Source organism: Lissotriton vulgaris, chromosome 12 (assembly GCF_964263255.1).
Source record: "Lissotriton vulgaris chromosome 12, aLisVul1.2, whole genome shotgun sequence".
Lineage (NCBI taxonomy): Eukaryota > Metazoa > Chordata > Amphibia > Caudata > Salamandridae > Lissotriton > Lissotriton vulgaris.
Window position 1 is genome coordinate 85,350,689 of NC_141700.1, and position 27,650 is coordinate 85,378,338.

Here is a 27,650-nt window from a genome sequence, read left to right on the forward strand (position 1 = left end):
CACATGGGAACGCGGTGGGCTGGTTAGTTGATTTTAAAGTTCTACGTTTTTCTAATATACAGTTAATTGTAATGGAAGAGTACTCAATGTGGTTGCAATAATGGGTGGGGCTCTGAGTGTCTGACAGGTATACTGGAGTAGTTGTAAACTATTTGGTTAAATCATTGCCCAAGAAGCCAGCGGCCATGTACCTCTTTAGCTGTCATCACAATTCATAGCGGGTATATTGCATACAGGTGATCATGACTCGATGCAAATAAAATAAAATAAAATTGTGTTAAAAAAAATCTGTGTGTTATTTTAAGTGAATAACTCCATATTATACTATGCTATCATACTCCCACGCAACGGCAACACCCAATATTGTTATGGGCGAATATATTTCTAATTAATCATAAAAAATGAAAGTGGTGTTGTTGCAAAGAAATATAGAGGACGTTTTACTTTTAAATGATTGACCCGTAGAGGTGATAGTTTTGGAGGTAGCCAGTGAATACTGCTACAATCGCATACGTCTAAACTGTTAATCATTATGGGCTATGAGGACTTTTATAGACGTAAAAGCTACTAAATGTGCCCCAAGTATTAAATTGCCTCAATTTAATGCTAGATGCGGAGAACTAAACATTGGATATATACTGAATAGATAACAAAAGTGGTTCCTCAAATCACTTGTTGTACTCAGGTATGAGATTTAGCTAACAATTTAGACCTGGATTCTGTCAATTACCCTCTAGAGGAGTGATAAAAACGAAGGGAATAATTTTAATCCTAGTGGACGGCCCGTCGGTCTACCCGCCAGATTTATACATTACCACCAGGCAGGCGGTCATTTATAAAAGCATCGCCATGAACTGCTGTGATGGCAGTTCCTGTCATTGCATTTTTACACTCGGCTACGAGGAGCAACAGCAAGACACAGCCCTGTAGCACAGAGTATTTCCTTTTGCTTTTCAAAAAGAAAATACCGAAGCTAGGTTTTTCTTTTTGAAAATAAAAATACACTGCTCCCCTTGCCCTGGGGGCCTTCTCCCATGGTGGGGGGAACATTATAATAATTTTGCTCTTCCTCATCGCCAGGTTTTATCTGCGATAAGAAACAGTAAAAAATGACTGCATGTCCGCTTATCCAAATTAGGTGGGCGGACATGTAGCCATTTCTCCAATAGCCCTTACTCCCCAGGCTGTCGAGAGGGATAAATCATAGCGGACTCTGAGTAGTCTCTGCCTGATTAATGCTAAGGTCCGCCCACATGTAAATGTGGTGGGCAGACCACTCTGTTGGTAGGGAGGGAACTCCATTGCGATGGGGTCCCTCTCTGCCAATATATAAATCATGCTGTATGTTAATTAGGTAACCAATACAAAAAGTCCATAGCTAGAACTGGGCCTCCCTTGAGTAGATGAAATGTCTACAATATAGTTAAGTAATTGCTTAACTAACATTATACAAGCTCACTCTGATTTCTTGATTATGAGTGTTTTATGAAAGTTGGAGCAGTAGTAATGCAATCAAGTGTGAGAAATTCAACTCTACTTATCTTAAACAGTCTGAATGCTGGGATTAGTTCAGAGTATGGACCACCGGTAAACATATTGTGAAAATCAAAGTTACAACCTCTTTTGCAATTAATGCCTGAGGCAATAATCAAAGGTCATGCAAGATTGTTTGTTTAATCTTACTTCTAGTGAACATTTTCACAGTGTCCTCTTTTTTTTTTTTAGCTGTGAGCACCTTGAGGACTCTCCTAGGGTGGGCAGGTCTCCAGAAATACAAAACAACATTGTTGACTATTCCATAATAAACTTACGGTGATAATAGACAGTCTCCTAAATTGTCTCCATATCTAGATGTCATAAAAACATACAATCTTATTATGCATATTTAGGTTAAAAATTAAGTGACTGAAGTGTTCAGCACCTAAATGGAATGCAAACATAAGGCTTCTTGAGTAATCTATACCAGGGTCACGTGTTCAATTAGGATGCAAGAGAACCTTTTAAGTAGATCATCCAGTTCAGGAATTTTCTCTTTGATTTCTTGAATGTGAAGTGCTGAAAGGGATAAACAGCAGTCTAGGTGCAGTAATACAAAGAGAAAACCTGAACTGGTTGAGTTTTTACACATCATCTGGCTATCTTGAGAGCCCTGCTGATTGGTGGACGTACCTCTGTTGACTGGGCTTCTTGTTGATGTCGCCAAGTATCACGATGTCCGAAAAATCAATGCGAAACTTGCTCAGCAGAGTCGCCATCCTGTGGATTTGGAAACTAGTTTAGTGCCAGATGGTAAATACAAGCTACTTTCTAAACATCACTGAACACCCAGAAAACCAATTGGGTTGTTAACAGAATCAGCAACTTTCACAGATAGGGATGTGGCATAGTCTTGGAGACTCAACCCTGGGGCTCTGTCAAGAACAGTCAACCCCAATCATTACAGTATGTGTGTGTCAGCAGTGGCTGAGCTGTCAAATGTTTATCCGAATTTGACAATTCTGATAGGGAAAGAAATTAGGTATGTAATGAATAACCAAGAGTGCCCTTTGAGGATAGTCAGACAAGTGCATGCTCTTCCAGCACCACCGGGATCGCTCCCCTTATCCCAGATGCCCTCCATGCACCTGGTCTATAACCACTGACCCACACACCACCCACACGATTATTTGCTACCTGCTTAGAGCAGGTGGTTAATACCAACAGGATCATCCTTTAATCAGGGAAAACCAGCAGAAAAAGGTAATTCAGGTCCACTTGGTTATTTCAAATTTAAGTAACAAAAACACATAAATGCCATACTTAGATATGAGGAAACCACCTGGTGTTCCAGCAACTATACCTGGCAAATTCATAATTCTAGTATTTTTGGTTTTTATTAGGGACAAGGTTCACATCTCTTCAGTAAGCATCCTTCGCTCAAGATCTTGGCACATCCAATACTAATCCACATGAGCCAGAGAAATGCCACCTTTCCAGCCTAATCCCAATGTAAATTCTCATTTCGATTCATTGTATGTAAATCTATCTCATGTGGCTGTCCTAAAACCCTGTCAATACTGCAACTCTGTAGTATGAACAGGGCATAAACCTCTAATGGGACTGAAAGCACCAACCCCACTTCAATTTCAGTCTTGGGAGAAACTTACGTGCGTTTGCCATCATCCATGGTGTTGAGTTTGCCACCTGTAAACACCCGGATTTTGCAGTCCTTCCACTGTTTCTTGGTGGTGAGCAGGTAGGGAATTAGAAGGGTTAATCCTTCAGAGAGAATAGGGAAAAGAGTTTGATCAAGAACATGTAGTTGGGAATCTGAGAGAACTCAACTGAAAATTACATTCTGGCAACAAATAACTTGCAGCTCTGGATCGCCTTCCTCAAAGACTGAACTTAGAAACTACTTGCTAATTCACCCCATCTGCATAACTACTTGAACTCTTTAGGGGAAAAGGGGAAAGGGAGCAGTTTACTTTGGAGGAAAAGCCATCTCACACACATTGTTCTCTTGTTCCAACCTTACAAAAAACAAATAATGTCTACACTGGAAGCACCAGTGCCTCTTTTACTTATTAAACAACATTTTTTATCTGGTAGATATTAACTTTATTCCTCCATATGTATCAATTGTGCACATTACGCTCATCACCGTGGGTCACACCTATGGTTTGAAGGTTCCGTTTTCTTTCTTTACAGCCTTTCATACTAACTTGCAGAAGAACGGTAGAAGAATAGCATGAAGAGATATAGAGCAAGAAAGAAAGAGAGAATGACACAGAACATAAAGAAAAATTGAATTAGAGAGAAAGCGTATGTGTGTGTGTGCATGTATTTGTGAGAAAGGTATCATGATATACAGAGAATAAGAAACAAAAAAAAGAGATGCATGCATACTTAAGAAAGTATGAGGGACATAGACTGCCTAGGTGAAAGAGAAAAAAATAGGAAGTGTAAAGAGAAAGACAACAAAAATTAGAACATGAGTCAAACAGAGATACTAAGAAAGAGAGAAAAAGTGTGAAAGAAAGATTATGGTGTCCAGGTTTGTGTGTGAGAGAGAAAGAGTGTGTCTGTAAAAGACAAATAATAGTGAGAATTAGAGATATAGATATTGAAAAGATTGTGTTAGTAAGAAAGGAAACAAGAGGCGAAGAAAAAGACAAAAAGATACCAAGAGTGTGTGTGTTTGAGTGTGCATGTTAGAGAAAGGAACACTGAGATGGAGAGAGTGGGCAGAGAAACAGTGAGAGTGAGACAACAAGAGAGATTAAGAGATGGGGTGTGGTGAGGTGGGAGTCAGATTCATCAATATCTAACCAGGAGCAGATGCATTTTATGAACATCATTCGTATTACTTAAGACTTTCTGAACACATTCTCTTAAATGTGAGCTCGCACTTTTGTATTTCTTCAAGCGTCTTTCAAATGTGGTAAGCAAGTCTATATTCGTTTTGTTTTTTACAATTTAATATCTGTAGGTACTACCATGTTAATCAATATCATTCCCATACCTAATCCAATATGTTGTATCTCAAGTTTTTCTCTTCTGTTTCTGGCATTATTCAGATTATGCTTTGTCCCCCCACCACCATTGAAGTGCTCAAAATGTTCTTGTAAATAAGGGTTAATTATGCATACTGCTTTATTTACTTCTTTTGGTGTTGTGCCATGCTATGATTGGTATTTGATGCGGGTTCTTGTTTATCTTCAGCCAGTCATGGCTGTTAGAAAAATCGCAGCGGTTTATTGACATCTCTTGAATTATAGGCTAGATGTACAAAATTATGATGTGGTTTCAAACCCAGTGAGTCACAAAACCAATGGGTTTGCATTGGCATAATCCCTTTTTTTGTAATGTGCAAAACCCCATTTTAAGAGTCAGAAAATGTTTTCAAACTCATAAAATCGGCTTGGCCACCCATACTAATTTGGATGGGATGTGAAAGAGGGGTTCCTTTCAAACTGTGATTTGGTATGGTATGCTTCTATCGTTGGTAACTGCAAATTGAGTTGGCAACCATTGACTAGTTAACTGAACCATGAAAAAAGGGCTGATAACTGATTCGTAAAGGAGACATGTCGCAGGATGGCCTTTAGGAATCTGTGCGGCATTATAAGGTGAGTAGGCAGTGGTACAGGGAACCTCAGACTGCTCCCACAGAAATATTCCAAAAAAGAAAACATTTTTTGCAAAGCAACACAGGTAAAGAACACCGGCTGCTATAAAAATAGCTTTGGAATGCACTCACAGGGATGGAAGTTTTCTATCTCTCACAGTCCTCAATTGTTTGATTGCAGCCAATCATGGGTGGGGCATTACAAATTTAGACCTTCGTAATGAATATTAATTAGGTAGATTGTTTTGCAACTCTTTGTGACTGATGATTTTCGAACTGACCTAAAAGTACAAATGCTGGTTCACAAAATCCAACTAGATTTGCAAAAAGTGGCCATGTAATTTGCGACTGCTTTTGTGAATGGAATCTTTGTACAAATGGCTCTCGCTCCAGAGAATATCTTTGTGAATACGGCCCTCAAGTGATAAGATTTATTTTAAAGGTTGAAGGAATCTGTATACTATGGTAATTCCTTTCCTGTTGGACCAAAATGTCTCACCTCCATCATCAAAGAGCCACCAGACATCAATGGTGCCTTTCCCCTGCTTCTTCTGAAATTGAGAGGTGACTTCCAGCATGATTTTATGGCCGGCGGAAGTGACAGACTCACCAGGACTGGAGGACTTTGCTGCAAATAAAAACAACAATGGTCAACTACAGTGTTTCAAGGTTTTGTCTACCAACACCTAAGCAATGATGAATAAGCCTAAATGCCCACTATTGTCTAGACTAGGTATTCTTAACAATAAAGCATGCAGGTGACAAAATCCACTTTTTCTGCAGCAAGTGTGTGGAGGTGCAATTATGAAAGAACTGAAGACACATCCTGTTAAAGAACACAACTGTATGTAACAGTAAAATGCAGCTTCTCTAATCACACAATGACTGTTTCTTTGCCTCACACCCAGTACAGTACTCCACTGTCTTCCGACTAGGTTTGGTCTATAGAGCTATTTAATATATACATGAGAATAGATGACGCAGGAAGGACCTCTGTAACAGTGACTTATAGAAATCAGTCAGTAGTCGCTCTATTTTTTAAGTTGGTAGGCTTTAGTTGGGAAGAGTCTAAAGTGATGAACAAGGCCTTTTTTCAGATATTAGGTGAAGAATGAAGAAAGCAAACCCATTGTTATTAATGATGACTTAGACCTTGCACATGACCATAATTCTTCTATTTCGGTACTGACAATTTTTAAGAAAATACCTATTTTGCTTCTACTAATGACTGTACAGAATGTAATAATAATTAAGAGACAGGGCTCATCATGTGAATAACCCAGGGCACAATGTGTGTCAGACTCAGAGATATACGTTTACAAATTGACATAGGTAGTCATGGCCATTTCTCGTCTAGGAGTACTTTGAGATATTGGCTGATTCACAAAGCCCTGCAAAAAAATAAACCTAAAATCTACTTCTTCATTTTTCTTCCTATGTATGGAGCAGATGTTTGATGAGAGTCCAAGAGACTGATCCATTATTCTTAATGAGATTCCAAAAATCCTTGTGGAATTTGATGGTGTTTCCTTCTCCTTCTCACCTTGGAAACAAATTTAACAAATAATTTTTCAAGTGATTCTAGAATTGAGTGATGGTCTTGCAAAATGTATGTAAACAACTTCAAGCTTACGGGGTGTTTTACTTCCATTTTTTCTAAGTAATGTGACATTAGAAATTGATGCTTAATAAAAGTCCTTATGAATGTACTTGACCATTTTAGGCTCCGCAGTACACAGAACCATGTTGAGTATTTTGAAAAGACATGAAAGGTGATGATACGCACCTGTTGCTTTTACAATGGTGTCAAAGAGAACAGACACTAAATATTATCCCACTCCAATACAATTTTAGTTGTATTCATCAATACAATATTAAAATTGGACATACTAGTAAGGTCATTAATAGGAATAACACAATTTTTGTAATGGGTGGTACCATCAGTTGGGTGCCCGGGGAAGAAGAATAGGTCACCCCTCAGAACATCTACTTATGCAATCGCTCCTCTAGGGCATTCCATCCATTGCAATGGTGAGATAGTATGTTAAAGAGGAGCAGACCCGGTGATGAAGAATAAATATCATGTATGGGAGGGTTTGTGATCGCACTCTTCAACACTGAAGGGTACAGCATCTGTTCCCTGACTCTAAACCATATTAGAAAATTCATACTGTGGAGACCATACTAATACGTATCTAGAGCTCAGTCATGGGCTTTGCTATAGTTTCCTATGGGTCTACACTAACATTTTTAGTTTTCTCTGGCAATACCACACTCTAGATGTGATGAGATGGTTACATTGGTTGAAAGGATTTTGCCCCTCTTGATCTCTTGCGAAGTAAATGCCATGTAAATGCCTGGGTGTGCCAAGCTTTAAGTTTAGGACTGGCTTCATGTCTAGTTAGGAATCATGGTCTTCATTTTTGTTGGAATTGAAGATCAGTGTATTTGTGAAGGAAGCAGGCCTGGGCATAGTTTGTGGAGTTTTGCTATGCGAAACTTCGTGAAGTTACCAAAAAACTCAGTGAAGTTCCGCGAGTGGCGGAGTGCAGTGCGAACTGCCGTTTTTGCTGGTATTCCTGCCGTTCAGATAGAAATTCTTCCCGAGAGGCAGCTAGCGTTCGAGAACTTACAGTTTGCGATCGCGAGCAGGGATAAAACTCCGCTGCACATTGCGAAGAGGAGTTTTCTGCACTCCGCGAACTCCGCGGAGTGCGAAGTGCAGCAAACTCCACGAACGGAGCAAAGTTCACTACCCAGGCCTAGAAGGAAGTCTAAGAAATCTAGAACAGTGCAGGTAATCCATGCCACATGCCTAGAAAAACAATGTTCTGTATCGGAGATTTTTATGTGCACTGGCAGTCAGATGTCCTTCTGAACAAGTATCCAATAAAAGTATATTACAATTGTACTGCGGTCGCAAAACACTCGCAATTACCACCATCAAGTAGGTGGTAATGCATTTGCAAATGGGAAGGGGTCCCCTGGCGACCCCTTCCCCTCTGCAAATGAATGCAAAATAATTTTTTAAGGGCAAACATTGGTCGCAGGGACCACTGCCTGCCCTTAAAAAATGAAACTAAAACGTTTCATTGTTTTTGTTTGTTTAACCCCTTCACTGCGCGGCTATTCCGCCGCAGTGCTAAGGGGGCGGGGCGGAAATGCGGCGGGCGCATGCTGGTGACGGAACCGCTCCGTCACCAGCGTCGGTTGCGCTGTGCTTATGACGGAGCGGTTCCGTCATGGCCCCGCCCGCTCAATAGAACGCTCAGCGCAGGCGCGTAATTCGCGCCGCGCAGGAGTGTCGGGCAGGCCATGACGGAACCGCTCCGTCATCAGCACATCGCCACCGCAGCTGATGACAGAGCGGTTCCTTCATCAGCAGGGGATGGGTTAAATGCATCCCGTTTTCCTTTAAGGAAAATGGGCTGCATTTTAAAAAAAACTGCTTTATTAAAAAGCAGGCCCAGACATGGTGATCTGCTGAGCCTAGCAGGCCACCATCCCTGGGAGGGCTGGCAGAATTCACAATGGGCTCGCAAATTGCGAGAGGCTCATTAATATTAATGAGCCTTGCAATTTACGACCCCATTGGAAATCGCAAAACGGTGTAAACACACTGTTGTACATTTCATTTGGCGCCTCACAATTTGCGACTCGCAATGTGTCACAAATTGCGAGGAGCTAAATAAAAGGGTTGTACATCTGGCCCTCAATGCATTCAATGCATTTGCTGGTGTGGAAGATGCGCTGAAGGCAGAAGATATTGCTGAGAGAGAGCCTTGTAGGGAGCATTACTTTAGCCGAACTTGCTTAGCTGCATTCCCAAATGCATGAAAGACATGAAGAGCTCTAAATAATGTGAGTGGTCATCTGGTTCACCAGGGGGTCTACTCCTTATCTAGTCCTACTTTCCCCCAACTAAAGTCCACTGCCTACTCATCATTCGAGTGACAGCATTGGTCTTTATCACATCTACTGTAGAGCCCCTCTTAGTGTTCTCTTCTTGTTTTCATCAAGGTAGAACTCCATTGTTGTACAATGAAAGATAAACACCTTAAGCAACTTTATTATCTTTCTGAAAAATTTACTTTTGCCGTAGGATTACAGTCCACCACAGGCAAAGACATCTGCCAACCAAACATCCTGGGAACAATCCAAAACCCTAAATCAAGATTTATTCTATATAACTTCAGTTGAAAGTGCTCCCAGGCCATCGTAGCTTGGCCTCAAATCTTATCATCTACAGAAAAAGGTGAAGATCTTTCCAATTCAAAGAAAATATCATGGACTTCCAAATCCATAACTTGAGAACAATAGAGTTTGAAGATGTCTATTTTGCCATTTTCTTTGATATTCTGTGATTCTTTACCTGTTAAGCGGTACAAAAGGGGGTGGTGATGGACGGAGCATCTGAATCAATCAAACACTCACACCCAGTCAAAAAATCTGGGTTTAATCCATCACCGCTCTTTAGCCCACTCTGCCACCCCAGTTCAGACATGGCCATATGCAAATCAGTCTGACCCTGTGCCACATGGGAACAGTCCAGCCCGAACTGCCAAGCCATGTCTTCCCTGGACCGGAAACAAGCTTCTCGAGGACCGGTTTCTGGCATTCCAGCCGTCTTCAGCCCGGCTTGCTTGAATCCAGTGGCAAAGTGAGCAAGGGACTCACGTCTGAGCATACCCTGCCACACTTATGGTGGCCAAAAGCGGTACAAAAGGCAGTTTGGGCTGGACTGTTCCCATGAGGCACAGGGCCAGACTGATTTGCATATAGCCATGTCTGGACTGGGGTGGCAGAGTGGGCTAAAGAACGGTGATGGATTAAACCCAGATCTTTTGACTGGGTGTGAGTGTTTGATTGATTCAGATGCTCCGTCCATCACCACCCCCTTTTGTACCGCTTTTGGCCGCCATAAGTGTGGCAGGGTATGCTCAGACGTGAGTCCCTTGCTCACTTTGCCACTGGATTCAAGCAAGCTGGGCTGAAGACGGCTGGAATGCCAGAAACCGGTCCTCGGAAGCTTGTTTCCAGTCCAGGGAAGACATGGCTTAGCAGTTCGGGCTGGACTGTTCCCATGAGGCACAGGGTCAGACTGATTTGCATATAGCCATATCTGAACTGGGGTGGCAGAGTAGGCTAAAGAACGGTGATGGAGTAAACCCAGATCTTTTGACTGGGTGTGAGTGTTTGATTGATTCAGATGCTCCGTCCATCACCACCCCCTTTTGTACCACTTTTGGCCGCCATAAGTGTGGCAGGGTATGCTCAGACGTGAGTCCCTTGCTCACTTTGCCACTGGATTCAAGCAAGCGGGGCTGAAGACGGCTGGAATGCCAGAAACCGGTCCTTGGAAGCTTGTTTCCGGTCCAGGGAAGACATGGCTTAGCAGTTCGGGCTGGACTGTTCCCATGAGGCACAGGGTCAGACTGATTTGCATATAGCCATGTCTGAACTGGGGTGGCAGAGTGGGCTAAAGAACGGTGATGGATTAAACCCAGATCTTTTGACTGGGTGTGAGTGTTTGATTGATTCAGATGCTCCGTCCATCACCACCCCCTTTTGTACCGCTTTTGGCCGTCATAAGTGTGGCAGGATATGCTCAGACGTGAGTCCCTTGCTCACTTTGTCACTGGATTCAAGCAAGCCGGGCTGAAGACGGCTGGAATGCCAGAAACCGGTCCTCGGAAGCTTGTTTCCGGTCCAGGGAAGACATGGCTTAGCAGTTCGGGCTGGACTGTTCCCATGAGGCACAGGGTCAGACTGATTTGCATATAGCCATGCCTGAACTGGGGTGGCAGAGTGGGCTAAAGAACGGTGATGGATTAAACCCAGATCTTTTGACTGGGTGTGAGTGTTTGATTGATTCAGATGCTCCGTCCATCACCACCCCCTTTTGTACCGCTTTTGGCCGCCATAAGTGTGGCAGGGTATGCTCAGACGTGAGTCCCTTGCTCACTTTGCCACTGGATTCAAGCAAGCCGGGCTGAAGACGGCTGGAATGCCAGAAACCGGTCCTCGGAAGCTTGTTTCCGGTCCAGGGAAGACATGGCTTAGCAGTTCGGGCTGGACTGTTCCCATGAGGCACAGGGTCAGACTGATTTGCATATAGCCATGTCTGAACTGGGGTGGCAGAGTGGGCTAAAGAACGGTGATGGATTAAACCCAGATCTTTTGACTGGGTGTGAGTGTTTGATTGATTCAGATGCTCCGTCCATCACCACCCGCTTTTGTACCGCTTTTGGCCGTCATAAGTGTGGCAGGATATGCTCAGACGTGAGTCCCTTGCTCACTTTGCCACTGGATTCAAGCAAGCCGGGCTGAAGACGGCTGGAATGCCAGAAACCGGTCCTCGGAAGCTTGTTTCCGGTCCAGGGAAGACATGGCTTAGCAGTTCGGGCTGGACTGTTCCCATGAGGCACAGGGTCAGACTGATTTGCATATAGCCATGCCTGAACTGGGGTGGCAGAGTGGGCTAAAGAACGGTGATGGATTAAACCCAGATCTTTTGACTGGGTGTGAGTGTTTGATTGATTCAGATGCTCCGTCCATCACCACCCCCTTTTGTACCTTTTTACCTGTTAAGACATTAAGATTTTGCTTTCTATGCTTGTCTAGCATAAATGCGCCATGTTGCCCTCCATGGTTATTGCATGATACATAGATATTTTAAATATCTATGTACCAGACGATTCTATGATTTCAACTATCAACATTGACATTTAGTGTGAGCTGCACACCACAAGTAGAACTTCAGACAAGGCTAACTCAGCCTTCTGTTCTTCCAGAGTCAGTAAATTGAGTACTGTTAAATTGGCTAGAAGTGACACTGATTGTTTACAGTGTAAAAAAACAGTGGTGGTGTTATATATCAGAGCAATATGAATGATAAGTTGTTATTATTATTAGAGCGACTTTAAGATCATTTGATAGTGACTATCTTTGAATTTAATTGAGGGATAACATATCATCTAAGTTTGTTACCTTTGCAAAGAAGGGATTTAGATAGCCGATTCTTCATCAGATTGTCATTTTCAACAGTATCTGTGAAAGAAAAATCTATACAAAATCAGAAAACAACAAGCATTTACAATGCAATGGTCTCTGCATTATTAAAGGTAGAGCTATTGGCATTGCTCATGACATTTTTATTTTTTATTTTTTTAAACATAAAGAAATGGTATTGTCATTTACAATGGCAATAGGTGAGCATTAGAGAGTAGTAGAGAGTATTTGCGGACACAGAGCCACACACACACACACACAGACAGAGCCGCGCACACACCCAGACAGAGCCGCGCACACACACACAGACAGAGCCACGCACACACACACAGACAGAGAGCCACACACACACAGACAGATCCACGCACACACACAGACAGAGCCACACACACACACACAGACAGAGCCAGGCACACACACACAGACAGAGCCACACACACACACAGACAGAGCCACGCACACACACAGACTCAAAAAAAGCAACTGGTGCATAGTACCTGAAAACAGCGATCTAGTACCACCAAAATAATGATACAATTAGTGCTGTGTTACTATTAAAGTACATTCCACGGGTAAACAAACATAAGGGAAGGGACAAAATAAACACTAATGCTCACTTTCTGAGGCAAGTAAAAGGCCTCTTTCCGGTCGTCCATCACTAACCATCACCATACAAGAGTCACTCTGGAAGGTTCTTTTGTATGATGACGTCTGCTCGGTGTTGAGACATACTGTATCATTCACCTGATGGAGACTTTAACATTAAGGTCGCATTTTCGGCGAGGCTGTAAATTTGGAATAGCACCTTTTCCTGGTGCGTACGACATTCGAGAAAGTCGGGGGCACTTACCCAGCTGAAGTGCAGACTGCAGGAAGCACATGAAGAGCGCCAACAGGAAGGCCTTCATGATAGCTGTTTCATAAATTAGTTCCCATAAATACAGAAATGTATTGTTCACGAGACCGGCTTTAAGACTAGTCCCGGCTAAACCACCTCTGCAGCCACCCGCCTTGCCTCGCTTTTGAAGGTTTATGGGAATCTTTGGGAAGATGTGGCCTCTTGGTGATAAGAAAATATCCTGTCACATGGGGTGTTGCCAAACAACAGAAATTCGCGAGTCAAGCAGTGCTTACGGCGCTGATTTTACGGACGAGGAAACGCTGTCCTCTTAAGTCAGGGACAATCGGGGACGGCGGCAGACAGCTCGGGCCTGCCTTCTGCAGGTCTTTGTTATAGGGCAGCAGGAATAGATACCAGATAGCGTACTTGCTGAGCTCGCGCAGTACTTAAAACACGAAAACTGCAAATGACATGAATCCGGCCGGGGTCAAAAGACAATGGACACTTATTGTATCCGCACCAGGATTTTGATGTAAGCCCCGTCCTTTTCAGACTGGGGCTTACAAAAAAACCAAGCGGATGGATGCAAGGGCCGGACGCGGTCGGGCAGAAATGGCTGCCGCAAATCTCCGAAATTTTCGGAATCGGGGGCGTGTTTTTTGGTGAGTGACGGATGACGTCACAGATAGAAAGAACCTAAAAAACATGCCCCCGAATCCGAAAAAGACAGGGCTTAAAGGGAGTGACGCCCCTCTCCTCCAATGGCTGGCCAGCATTTACGAGGCCAGCCAATGGAGAAGAGGGGCGGGTTCAAGCCCCCTACACTACGAAACATAAAATCTCAGAGCTATGCCCACTGCTTACGCAGTGCGACAGAGTCCTCGACCTAAAATGACCTAGATAAAAACTGCCTGAGGGAAGGATTCATTTCTGACTCAGAGAATTGTTCAAAACATAAAAACATTTACTCAGTTTCTATTTCAAGTTGGCATTTGTTGGTAACTGTTTTAATTAATTACAGCTTTTTAAATCACTCCTTTAAATGTGTGTCCTTTAAAAAAAATAAAGGTTTTGGAAATAGTTATAAAAGTTATTATAATTCCTCCATAATTAATTGTTTTAAAAAAAAGTTTTTTTAGTTATTAGCGTTTTCCAAAGTGTTGGGATTGGCTATTAAACACGCTGTATTGCCTGTGGGACATTCTTATATCAATTGTTAGCACTTAACAAAAACAAAGGTTTTCAACTTATCTTCACTTTTACAATATTATAATAACTGACAGAAATGTTTTGTAATTAAATTGCAAATCTTGATATTTTGAAATGAAAGGTTGATAATTGTGTGACATACAATTTACTGCACTTCTAGATAGTGATTAAAGCAACACAAAAAGATAGGATAAACCTAGTGGTCAAACCATCTACCACTGGACGTATACGTCAACATTCGACATCCTCAACCTTAGCTATCCTTGATTATAATCAATTTATAATCCTCTTTTAAGTCTTTCTCTGCTTAACTGGGATCATGGTTCCCAATCCAATTTATCTACCAATCTACATAATGGCCCTAATTACAAGTGTACATGCTATTTAGCGCACCTGATAAATACCCATACCACCGGTTTGTTATTTTTCAGGTGCGATATCTAGCACCTATTACAAGTTTGTAGGGAATACCATGTGGATTGTGGTGTTTAACACCATCCACATGGTATGGTAAATACCGTACACATTTCCCATGTTAAATTTGGTCAGGCTTGACCTGCTGAAATTTAATGAAGCTTGGGGTATTTAACACATCCAATAATGATCAGATACGTTAAATAGCTTTCAACTTGTAATTCCAGCCAGTGCGTAAACAGGGGTTTTTGCATGTGTTGGAATTAACCGACCAACTCATAATCAAGCACTTTGTGTTTTACCAACCAAACTCCACCCTTCATTCCCAAGACTGGCCCCTAACATGCACTATGCATATGTGTAGTACCAATTGTATCACTCAAAAAATGTTAAACATTTGGCCCAAACTAATTTGGTCCCAGTACCACTAGAACCCATTTCCTGTTACATAGCCAACAGAGCTTCTGTTGTTGGTATCTCAGAAGAGGTATTTCATATTCCCATAAACGTTTACTTTGTTGTTAATGTTTCATTTCAAATGCAAGTAGTGTGCATTATTTGTTTTATATTAATCAGGTGTTTATTATTTTGCCATATTCTAGTACATTTATTTTAATTGCATTTACTAAATATATCATATGTGTGATTGTATATAGAATACATACATATCAAATATTATATTTTATTTCTATTTAATTATATGCATTAATATTTTCAGTTGACAGCTGATGATGGACGGAGCGCTGAAACTTTTCAGACACTCACCCCCAGTCAAAGATCTGGGTTGAATCCATCATTGTTCTTTAGCTCACTTTGCCACCCCAGTCCAGACACAGCTATATGCAAACCAGTCTTGACCCTGTGCCTCATGGGAACAGTCCAGCCCAAACTGGCAAGCCATGTCTTCCCTGGACCGGAAACAAGGTACATACAAAATATCAGAAATATATGTTATAAAAATGATTGAAACATTATACTAAAAGGCAATTTTATGTGTGTTTTTATGCACCACACAGTTCCACAATCAATTGAGAGTAAATGTTACTAAATTGTAAATAGTTTGCTTAAAACATAGCCAAATGTTTTGAGATTTTAGGGGTCCCAAAGTGCAACGCTTACCGTGCCCCTTATGAAGGAAAAAACTTTAGATACTTTTTGTGCAATGTATTTTGATTTATCTGCCCATATTAAGGACAAAGGAAGTAACACTGCTGCCTTTGTCAGAAAAGCACCTGTGTCTCTGAAATTTTAGGATCCCCCAGTTAGGACAAACCTATTTGTAAAATGCCACAAATACCAGCAAACACATTTTGAAAAAAATACTAATCTCATCTTTATTTCAAAAGCTATAAAACATGGCTTACCATTTCCCCAACTTTAAGAGAAGGTGGATCCTACGTTGAGACAAAATTGAGCAAAAGCTAAATTACTCAAAACTTTGACTTTTTATAGCTATAAATAAAATGAGCCTTTGTGATTTCTCCAACAAATTGATAATTAGAATTTAGGTTTAAATGTAAATCCATATTCGGGACAACTAAAACGTACCCGCCAAGCTACCCTACAGAAAATTTCTACCTGTAGTTTAAATAGATAAAAATACCCACTGGCATTCCATCTTAAAACATTGCATCTCATTTACAAACAAAGCATTGCAAATATGTGAGGATACTATTGTTGTTTGTAAATGTGTGACAGCATTTCCTCTCCATTCTGTTCTCCATTCAGAAACATAACTGCATGCAGGGAAGAGGACTTGGTCACATGTCCAAGGGATGTGATAAGTATTCCTGGTCTAATAAATCAGACGGCTTGTGTCTGCTACTTTCCCGTTCATTGGCTCCCAAGAACCACATGTGTGCAGGAAAAGGGGAGTGCACTGCTCTCATCAGCCGGCCCTCTCCTCCCTGACTTACAATAGTCATGGAGTCTGAAGGACATTTCCATGCATGGACCTTAGCTTAGTCAATCAGAAAGTGGTGAAGCACTTAGACCTGGACTGATACGTCCTTTACGAAAGGATAGCCAAGCTACGTACCAAGAGAAAACATACCTTTCAGGCTCTGGGACCCTTGTAAAGGCTCCTGAACTCCTTCGTCTTCTGGCTGTGTCTCCGTCATGACGTCTTTGATGTCTCTTGTGCTTATCCTTCTGGAGTGGTGCATTGCTTCTTCTGGAAAAATAATATGATAAAGGCAAATCAATTTTGAAGTAAGCATAAGGTCTTATTATACTCAACATCTTTTCTCTGAGTTCATATTTCTAAAGTATTGCACCAACACAATGCCACTGAGTTACATTCTCACACATCAGAAGAATTCATAGGCATTCATTATGAGCGGTCTGGAAATACCCCGGAGCCAACACAGGAATTACAAACTCCCTTCAGGAATACTAGAACCGAAGAAACACAACAGTTGGGGAGACATTCACCAGACGTAAGATGTCTAGGTGAGATATCGGGAGACACTAATGAATAACCAAGAAAATTGATGAGTATTTCCCTATTCGTTCACCCTCAAGAATCACCTGAGATCCTGTGGTATGAGTGATTGCAAGGAAGAAATACTGGGTTGTATTCTTGCTCGCTGATAATGGCCCCAGTAGTCGTTAGATAGTCCCTAATCTCCAGCAATATTTTTTAACTCCAAGGGCCCCGTTAACAGAGCATGTGTATCTTGCAGCAGTGCCTACATTATGGCAGTGCATGCTCATAGTTTAGGACTGAACGTGTGATTCGCAAATATTCAGACTTACGCATGCAACCAACATTGTAACTCACCCATGTTAGCGAACCAACCCCATCCGTCAAGCATTGAAATTGCCCCATTCCGTTTAAGGGTTGGGAATTGAAGGATTCTCCCCAGTGGAGATTCAGCTATATCTACCTTTAAAAAAAGGTAACCGTGCAGCCCCAGTCAAAGAAAACACGCAATGCCATAATGTAAAGGGAAAGACCCCCCTGCGAATCAACAGCATTGCTTCTTTATTTTTATCAAAGCAAATGCAGTCTAAGGCGGGGTTTTTCAAGTAAAACAAAAAAGTATGCAAAGTGGGGCAAGAAATATGGCACCCATTTGTCATACTGCTGCTGTGCCTTCAATGCATCTGCCTTACCGGCAAAGGCTCCTTCAGAGGAGACCTAGTTGGTAGGCAGAAATTTCAAAATATGGCAGGTGGTTCTCTGATTCGAGGAGGAGGACGGTTCCTCCGTCTTAATCTCAATAAGACTCTTGATCAAGCAATTTCAAGAGTAGGGCAGGCCATCATTGGCGATGTTACAACCCCTTCTTATAGAGGATTTTATTTCACTGGTCCTTCTAAATCATACCGCTCTGCTCTGTCAGACAGGAATGCAACAATATAATTGAATTATCATATGATAATATATATATATAATATTTTGTATAATTATTAGTCTTCTCCCATTCCACTATCTTCGGCAAGGTATGTGTATTTCAGCGCCAGAATACCCGAAGGGTGACCGTGGACTTTATAAGTTCTGCTAACATAACATAACATAACATATGTTCATTTTTGGCTGTTGGAACCTTCCAAAAGCCATAATCATTTGGGAAATGGAGTGATATTGATGGAGATAGTAGAGAAATGCAATCTAAAGTACCCCAGTGTGCGAAAACTGAGTTGATATCTTAAACATCTGAATGTAATATATTTTCCAGGAACTAATATTAATGTAATCGCCATGGTAAGTGGTGCTTATTCTAATGATTTATGCATTCACTGGATTGGCTTCATTTGGGGATCTTTAGCCGGAATGTTGGTTGTAAAATAGATGCGGTTCAAGGTCACGTACCATTCACTTCAGTATGTGTCACGTCTAGTCCTTCTCGGAGTCTTACAATGACAATTCCAAACTGAAAATCAAAGGCATCGCTGCAAACAAAACAAGATCTGTTAGTGGAAATGACATTTTGCCTGCAAAGTAACTAAGCATGAGCGAATTACAGCTGGGGCAAAATAAAACTGTACTTCTTATCACTGTTTTAAGAAGAAAAGCAGCAGGTCTAAAGCAGTCTAACCAATCCATTGAGGGTTATGAATTACTGTTCAAACATAAGATAAAATGATGAAATATGCTGAGATCGAAAAGAAAAGTAGTGCCAATAAGGAACTTGTGAGGGTATCTTATCATGGCTTTGGCCAATCTGGATTGTATGCATTGTATTGTAATTGCATTTATATAGCCCTTACAACCCCAGTGAGGCACTGAAGTACTTTTTTTAACTGAGAAATACACTACCCCGGAGCCCAGGGATAGTAATTAATCCAGAAGGTGATTGGTTGTTGCTGTTGGTGAATTGGATTAGTCTTGTAGTCTCATGGAAACCCCATGCCTTCAGACCAGTTTCTTTGTGGTAGATTCAATTAATTGGAGTTAAGTGTAATTGTAAGTGTAGGGAAGGACCGGGCTGGGAACTCAAAGCAGCCCTGGCAGTTTTGTCGGACCAGCCCTGCGGGAGGGCGCAAGTGTGAAGCACTGTTGCTTTTACTGGTGGCTGATATCACAGCACCACTGCAAAACCATTCCAGAGCAACAAAACCGGCCAAACTGCTGCAAAACCGGCCCCCAGTAATAAAACCGGCCCCCACTGCTGGAAAACCGGCCCCTAGTAACAAAACCAGCCCCCACTGCTGCAAAACCGGCCCCCAGTAACAAAACCAGCCCCCAGTGCTGCAAAACGGGAAACATCCTTTACCACAAAACTTTTACAACGCGGTACCATTACCACGCAGGATTTACAACGAAAGTCGTTACAAGGTCTTTCGCTGGAGGGCGCTCTAGGATAGGGAATAGTTTAAATTACTATCCAACACCTTCCCTACTATCCACGGGGACTGGAGTTGGAATAGTAAATTAAACTATTCACTATCCAGCGCCCCCCAACGCAAGTCGTTGTAACGACTTGCGTTGTAAAACCTGCGTCGTAACGGTATGCGTTGTAAAAACACGCGTTGTACCGTCATACATCCCTGCAAAACTGCCTTCCAGGGAAACACCCGATGCCTGCTATGGGCAGTCCGGCCTTGGTGGCGTGAGGTGTAGAAAAGTTCATGTTGGCAAATAATTCTTTGAGTGACTAGACTGGCTAGAGGAGATTAGGTATTTTTAGACTGCAGGGGTGCAATTTAAAAGGAGAGATTGTGATGTATGAAATGAGATGTAAGCAATTCTCAGAAATACAGTATCAGAGACAACGGCAAACAAGGTGTGTCTTAGACTCGGATGTACAGACAGGAGGCATGCAGAGGAGAGGAGAGAATGTAAGGAGGCGGTCACTCAAAAGAAAGAAAGTAGAGGGAACAATCAAACATTTGTCTCCTGCGCCTCCGAATGCCTTGTCCCTTCACCACCCAACACATCCTACAATTTGATAATATCTCTCTAAAGCAATGTTGAACTACTTTTTAGTTGTTGTTTTTTTACATTAAAATATGGCACTGCGAGCAAGAAGCCAGTGAGTGTGAGGATAACGACGCAGAGTAAAGGTAGCAAGATTTAGATGTGACATGTGTCAGTCAAATGTAATGTAATATGTTTCAAGCATGTTTAACTGGAGGCATGTACAAATACGTATGCTGCCTCGTATTCGTATAATTCTTCCTTTTAAATAACAGTTTTCTCTATCACTACAGCTACTAAAAAGAGAGGCTAAAGCAAACTGAAACCTTCTCATCTGCCAGAGATGCCAGTGTTGCTACAAATAGACTTTTCTCACGTAGACACAGCGTTGCCACAGCTTGGCTACACTGGTCTCACCGTTGCTACATGTAGACACTGCGATAAACAAAATAGTACGTTGCTTCCACAATAGTGCCACTAGGGGTCATTGTTACTACACAGAGGCATTTCCGAAAATTTAAGTAGGCAGATAACTGAAGAAGGTACAAATCTGAAGACCACCGTAGAGGAAAAAAATTGTAAAACAATAAATTTAAAAAAAACAGTACAGCTTGGTCTGTAAGATTGGAGGGGGGCTTCAGTTTTTCCACCATTCACGCTGGCATATAAATAATTTTAAAATCCATTATACGACACTCATAACAGGGGCTTAATGGGCAGGGTAAAAGGGCGAGGAATTCGGGTAGGGGCACTAAGTAAGTGAGGTATTTAGTAAAATAACCAACATGTTTTAGGTGTGCGTTTTGTCTGTGTGTCTGCAAAAATTCACGTTGAAATCCGACAGACACCTCACCAACTGAAAGCACAGGTTATCCAACTACTTACCAGAAAATTCATTTTCTGGAGGAGGGTTGTAACACCCCAACCCCCTGCCCCCTAAAATATACCCCACCCCTTGCATGGGTTCAGTGTTTAAAAAAAATATTTACAGCAAATAAACTCGTGTTGAGCCTATTTCTGAGTGCTCCAATTTAATCAGATAGTGGACTGAGGTAATTAAATGGTTTAGTTCATTTGAAGAATGAGGTCTTTGAGGAATCATTCAGTAACTGCAGTCTCCTCTTGTTAATACTTGTAAATTGTGCACCGAAGTTTTACTTTTCTACACAATTACCTTCTGGTCACTGTAGCAAAGCACTTGATATTCTATACAATGATGTGGTAGGCGCTATGAACCAAAATAAGTGTTATCATGCACCGATGTGAGGTAGTGTGCGCCCACCCTCCTCCTGGTAGGCGCTATATGGTTAAGTGCACTTGTGAGACTTGTCTTCAGGCTTCCATAAACGTCCACATCGAGAATTCTTTGACACCAATTTGCACGCAGTACAAATACACAAACAAGCACTTTTCCTTAGCGGAAGAACACAAATTCGGTCCAGTCAAAATCTGTTCTCCAGGTATTCAACCTCTAGGTAGAGCCAACGCCCCATTCTCAGTAGAGCTCCTTAAAGCGCTAACTAATCTCAAACTGCGTCAAGCCAGAGACATACTGAGCAAATAGGAATGGTGAAGTATGAGAAAAGACCACTAGGTGGCGCGAGTGTAAAAGCCAACATTCATGCACTTCACTGCCGGTATAACGATGAAGCTGACACAAATTTGTCAGGAATAGACTAGCATCAAGCCTCTGTATGATGGTTTAGCAACTGGGACCGACCTCAAGATGTTCCCTTAATTTCTCTGAATTAAAAACAACATAAAAAGGCTTCAACTTTAATATCTATCGTATTTTATGAATCGTGTTCTCCAATATTGCAAACCACCCCCCTGTACATGGTGGCCCTCACTTGGAGCTTGTTTGTGCTATATAGATAACATGCACACAAACATGGGGCTGCTTGAGATTCTCAGTTCAGTTCAGTTTGACTCAGCTAAATGGTATTTCCGTATATTTATCAACCTATTCCCTCCCTCGCTGTTAGGGCTGCCGGACGACTCAAGGCAGGAGACACAACTTTTCAAGCCCTGTGGTTTTCTTTTACAAATCACTTCTTTGAGGTATAATGGTTTAGTTGATGGTACTGCCACTAAACAAATACTTCAATTCCCAGAATGCACTGCAGGGGCGGCCTTAGGCATGTTCAAGCTGTGCACCTTCACAGGGCCACCAAACCCCAGGGGCCGCCACGCCAGGCCTGAGGCACTTATAAATGGTGCACAGGCCCCAGCCTGGGCCCTTGAGGCTCTTAGGACATGGTGCAGGGCCCTGGCCGGGGCCCCTGAGGCTCTTAAGAAATGGTGCGGGGCCCCGGCCGGGGCCTCTACCTACGCTCTCTGCCCAGGGCCGCCATGAGCCTAGAGCTGCCCCTGCGCACTGATGTGCTCGAGGAAAGTCCCAGATTGGAGACAAAGAGGGTAATTTGGGTATCCACCAAAAATGGCTGGAGATGCACCCCTCAAACTAGGGGTTCTTTTACCCCATTTCGAGGTTGGAGAACCTCGGCGTTTCCAACAACGGAGATCAACTCTCTCTGCCCACAGAAATCCTTCACTGGGCATCCGTCTGCCACAGGACTGCCAGGTCGCAGTGCAGGTCACCCCACACTATGTAGAACCATTCAGAGAAAATAATAAGGGTGTAGGGTAATTCACTTGGTTAGACGGATGTTTGTCTTATGCTAAATAATTATTAAGTAGTAAAAGATACAGCATTGCTAATTTGAATATAGTTAAGTTTACATTCTTGTAAAATAAAATGACTTTAAAAAATAAATTCTCTTTACCCATATGTGCACTAACACTCATGGACCTTAAGCGTCTAGAATCTCCCATTCTTCAATGATGTATGAGTAGTTTCACCCCTCTTGTGTCATTATTCTAATATGCCTCAATTTTTTGTAGTAAAATGAATCTCTAACAATATAGATTGGATTTTAACTGATGACGTAGGAGTGAAAATATCTGAAGGTTTTAAGAGTTTTATCCTTGGTAGAAAGTGATCTGATACTGAGATGGAATCGAGACACCTGTAGGTTACTCCATCTTTATCCTCGGGAGTCGTTTTGTACTTCTCTGCGCCCTGTCCTTTAGTAAGGGGGGTGGGTAAGTCCCAGGAGCTTCTTGGAAGGATGGAAAACCCACTTTTTACTAATTAGCACTTTTTTTTACAACATTATTATGGCTCCCATTTTTCTGTTTTTACTGATTTTTACAGATAAATACAGACAGAAAATGTATTTCCTATCTGTATTTATTTTTAAAAGAGGGAGAATACAGAAAATTGTGTTCTTTGTGAGTGACTTTCAACACTGTCCTTGTCATGAATTTCAAGCCAACATCTGAGCAGACAGCATGGGAAGCTAAAAAACAGGATGGGATTTACTTAAATGTAGGCATATGTTAACATATATTTGTTTATATAGCTAATATTTACATGTGGGTGTAGTTTACTCCTATACTGGCTGCTTAATTTGCTAAAACGCAACATGCATTAAAGTACGAGTGCATATTTATCAATTAAATACATGTGGAAACACATCATGTATGGACCACATTTATTTTTAAAGCACAAAATAAATACGGAAAAATACCAATAAGATGGGCAAAAAATATATATGGATAAATACAGATTTAACAGTTGAAAAATTAAATACATTACAACCAGGAGGATGACACAGCGCTTTAAAATTTATGACATTTCTAAAAATGTACAATAATGACATTCAGTAACAGGCAGCAACCATACTTAAGTGTACATGCTTGGAGATTAAATCAAGGATTCAATGTAAATATATTTCAAGAACCTAGAATTCAGCCAAGAGATCACAGTACAATAGCGGGCAATTCAGATCTTGGTTCTTCTGCTAAAGAAGTAAGCCAAGAAATATGCTACTCACAATGTAGGTAGAAATGTAGACAATCTTTATACCACACTTAACACAAACTGGTGAACTCTGACATTTTGCATGTTCAGCGATACCCATTCTATGAAAAGAAAGTGTTCTGCAAAGAGGATTTAAACCTCTCGGTACTCACTGTATGATGTTGATGTAGTCATCCAGAGACTTCACATCACAGCTTCTCCAGGTGCTTTTGTACCCAAGAACGAGCGTGTTGGGTTTCATCCTTCCAAGGCCGGCAGCCTAAGGACACAATAATATGTACACAGTAATCACTCCTCATAATAGCCTTGATCAGTGATTATTACGGTATACAACCTTTAGCACGCATCTTTTAGCACACACTACCATTACCACACATCTGTTACAACGCATACCATTACAACGCATAGCGCTTTGAGGCGATCTGACTTAGGGAATGGCTAGTGAATAGGTTAATTTACTATCCAATAACCTTCCCTAGTGTCCACGGGGACTGGTGTTGGAATAGTAAATTAAACTATTCACTATCCAGCACCCAAAGCACTATGCGTTGTAAAGGTATCGCGTTGTAAAAAAAGCGTGGTAATGGTATGCGTTGTAAAAGTGTGCGTGCTAACATCATACATCCATTATTACTCCTCCAGGTTCAATTCGCCAACCAGTACAAGCCACACAGAGTCTGAATAGTAATATGCATATGGCTGGGTCCAAACTGGAATGGCACGATGAGCAAAAAAATGATGGATGTAGGCCCAGATCTCTGTACTGGGGTGAATGTATTTCATTGTTCTGCATTCTGTCCATCAACTGTTGTTTTAACAAAGGTTCACCACATATACAAATTATTAACCATTACATTCCTCTAATTCATAACAAAGAAATCCGTGTCACTATATCTCATGGCTGCCATAATTTTGTGGTAGAGGGCAATGTGGTATGTACATATTTCAATGATGAAATATCTGGAATATTATTTTGAAATAATTAGGACTAATAGAGTGCAGTAGCTTTGAGGAAAGAAAAGGTCTATTAATGTTCTTGCCCACCTGAGGCGCCAGTTATACCAGTGAACATTGGTGAACTACAGCGACCATAATGCACTCAGAGAGCCCAGCATGAACATACACCTGAAAGTTATTGGAGCCTAAATTTGTGTTCAGTACCGCTTGTAACACATCATCCTGTCTATCTTGAAATTCATGGATCTTAAAATCTGCATCATATCTTTCTGTCCTCTTTCATTTATCCCTTTATTTCCTTCTTTCACTTGCTCTAGCTTAAAGTCCGACGCTGAAAATAAGTTCAGGTCCCAAAAAGGAGTGTGTTGCCCACCACCTGCTACCACCGGGAAACACCACCAGGTGTTTGCACCACCTACAGAGGACCTGCTCTCGCTTACAGCTAAACTTTCATTTTTATTGGCTCAGATGACAAAAGATCCCATTTTTAGACAGCACAATGTAGAGCACAAGGGTACACACATTTGTCAAGAGTTAACTATATAGGGTGAATAATTAGTGTTTGCAACAGAAGCAGGTATGAATGGGGCAAAAATACAGGCCATTGTTAAGTGGAGGTCTTCAGGGGTTAGAAAACAATTAGGCCTGGGTGGTGAACTTCGCTCAGTTCGTGGAGTGTGTGAAGTTTTGTGCACTCAGCACTCCGCGGAGCTGGTAGAGTGCAGAAAACTCCACTTCGCGATGTGCAGCAGAGATTTTTCCCTGCTTGCGATCGCGAACGGTAAGTTTGTGATCACAAACAGTAAGTTCGCGAGCTCAAGCTGCCGCTTGGGTAGAATTTCCACCCGAGCGGAAGGAAAACCAGCACAAACTGCAGTTCGCACTGCACTCCGCCACTCGCGGAACTTAGTGGAGTTTTTTGTAACTGTGCGGAGTTCCACGTAGCAAAACTCTGTGAACTATGCCCAGGCCTACCAACAATGATCGTCAGCAGGAATTTACCACCATTCTCATTGTGCGACATTAAAGTTGAGAATGGCATGTAGACAATGAACAAGTCTGAAAATTCAACTACAGATATAACAGACGCTTTAATAGTGAATAGCAAATCACATTCCCCATAATTCCACCAATATGGGCAGCTTTCCTGTGAGTGGCAAAGCGAGGGGGCATATTTCCTTAAACTCTACTTCATCTAAATTCAAGTTCTCAACCTTCTTGAAAATTTTAAGCAAGATGTATATAATGAAACACATTAAGTTAATCAAAGCATTCATAATCATTTATGGAAAATGCCTGAACAAGAACTAATCAGGACGTTGCCAACCCCTACAGAACATTGGAATTTCCACATCTTCACCAAATGTTTAGGGAAATGTATGTTCTATCCGTACCAATGCGGCATACTATTCCTACTCTAGTCAGTTATTGGTGGATATCATTAGCCCTGCAAACCAATGTTGATATTGAAACAATAATGTCTGTGTGTGTGTATTTAGTCACGTCATGTTGCTCTTAAGCAATAAGATCATCACCTGAAGCAGGTACAATACCCCCTGTCGGAATTCCTCAGCACACACAGGGGAGTAGAAAGCCTTCTTCTTCCTCTGTATCAGCCACCTTTGGTATTTAGCTTGGTTTATCGCCATTTCCTTCAAGGATTGTCTTTGGAATCCCTAGAAAAAAAAGAGCCGAGGCTTACATGGCTTTAGCTAAACACAACACTCTATTCCTTCAATAAAACATGGAGTGCGTGTTACTCAGCTGTCAGCAGGATGCATTCAAGTCACTTACAATACTTGACTCACCATGATTTCACAAATCAATGCCGTCTCCTCTGCCTGCTTCCTCACTCTGCGAATCCTACGTAAGATCTTCAAGTGGCTACAGCTACAAATTAGATGCACCGTGACACAAGCCCTCATCATCAGCTGACTGGACTACGGCAATGCCCTCTACATAGGAATCACAGCACACCCCCTGCAGAGACTTCAGACCGTACAGAACGCTGCAGCCAGATTTATCTTCGACCCCCCCGATGAACCCTCATCACACCCCACCTCACGCAACTCCACTGGCTCACCGTACAGTAGAGATGCCAATTCAAGCTGATGACCCACGCACAAAAGGCTCTACACACTCAAGGCCCCACCTGAAATAACCACCGCCTGAACTTCCACCAACTGTTGAGAAGACTACGCTCAGCCTCCCTCTCACTTGCCCATACTCCCCACATCTACCAAAGCAGAAGTGGAGGACGGTCCTTCTCCCACATCGCAGCAAAGACCTAGAACAGCCTCTCCACGCACCTCCAGGCCATCACCTCATGTCCGGAATCCCAAATGGCCATCAATACTTGGGTGTTTGAATAAACCTCGGGGGTCTGCAAGTGCCTGAATACCCTATTGGGTGATTAGCCCCGCATTATAATTCCTGATTGATTAACTGACTACCTACTAATTAGTTGCACATGTTGATAGTCAACACTATCCTCTACACACACGTTGATAGATTTGTTTGAGTCACGTCAACCTGCATCCTCACTGTAGTCTGCTTCTGTCAAATCTTTGATATAAGGGGAGAGGTGTTGGCCTAACGGCTAGGGTGGTCGACCTTGAATCTGGGGAACTTAGTTCGAGTCTCGGCAATGACGCTGAACATCCTGGGATTCTGGGCAAATCACTTAATCTCCCCGTGCCTAACAAAAAATGAATGTGTCCTCATGTAATGAAACTGGTGCTATGTAAAGCGCTCTGATACCCGATCCGGGACAAGGTTGTGCTATATAAAACTCTGTAAATTAAATAAAAATAAAAAAAATCCTGGTCTTGACCAAGCAAGTAAAGCACTTATACAC

At 41.9% G+C, this 27,650-nt stretch overlaps 1 protein-coding gene across 1 annotated transcript in view; it reads right to left on the reverse strand.

The window, feature by feature from the left end:
* LOC147673404 (solute carrier family 12 member 2-like) overlaps positions 1 to 27,650 on the reverse strand; it is a 189,631-nt gene that overhangs the window by 25,583 nt on the left and 136,398 nt on the right. The window contains exons 17-24 of the mRNA XM_086947263.1: positions 26,329 to 26,469; positions 23,989 to 24,095; positions 18,403 to 18,482; positions 16,639 to 16,758; positions 12,101 to 12,160; positions 5,610 to 5,738; positions 3,147 to 3,258; positions 2,170 to 2,256 (exon numbers count right to left, since the gene is read on the reverse strand). Of these exons, the coding sequence (XP_086803389.1) occupies positions 2,170 to 2,256; positions 3,147 to 3,258; positions 5,610 to 5,738; positions 12,101 to 12,160; positions 16,639 to 16,758; positions 18,403 to 18,482; positions 23,989 to 24,095; positions 26,329 to 26,469 (836 nt within the window). The remainder of the gene's footprint in view (positions 1 to 2,169; positions 2,257 to 3,146; positions 3,259 to 5,609; positions 5,739 to 12,100; positions 12,161 to 16,638; positions 16,759 to 18,402; positions 18,483 to 23,988; positions 24,096 to 26,328; positions 26,470 to 27,650) is intronic.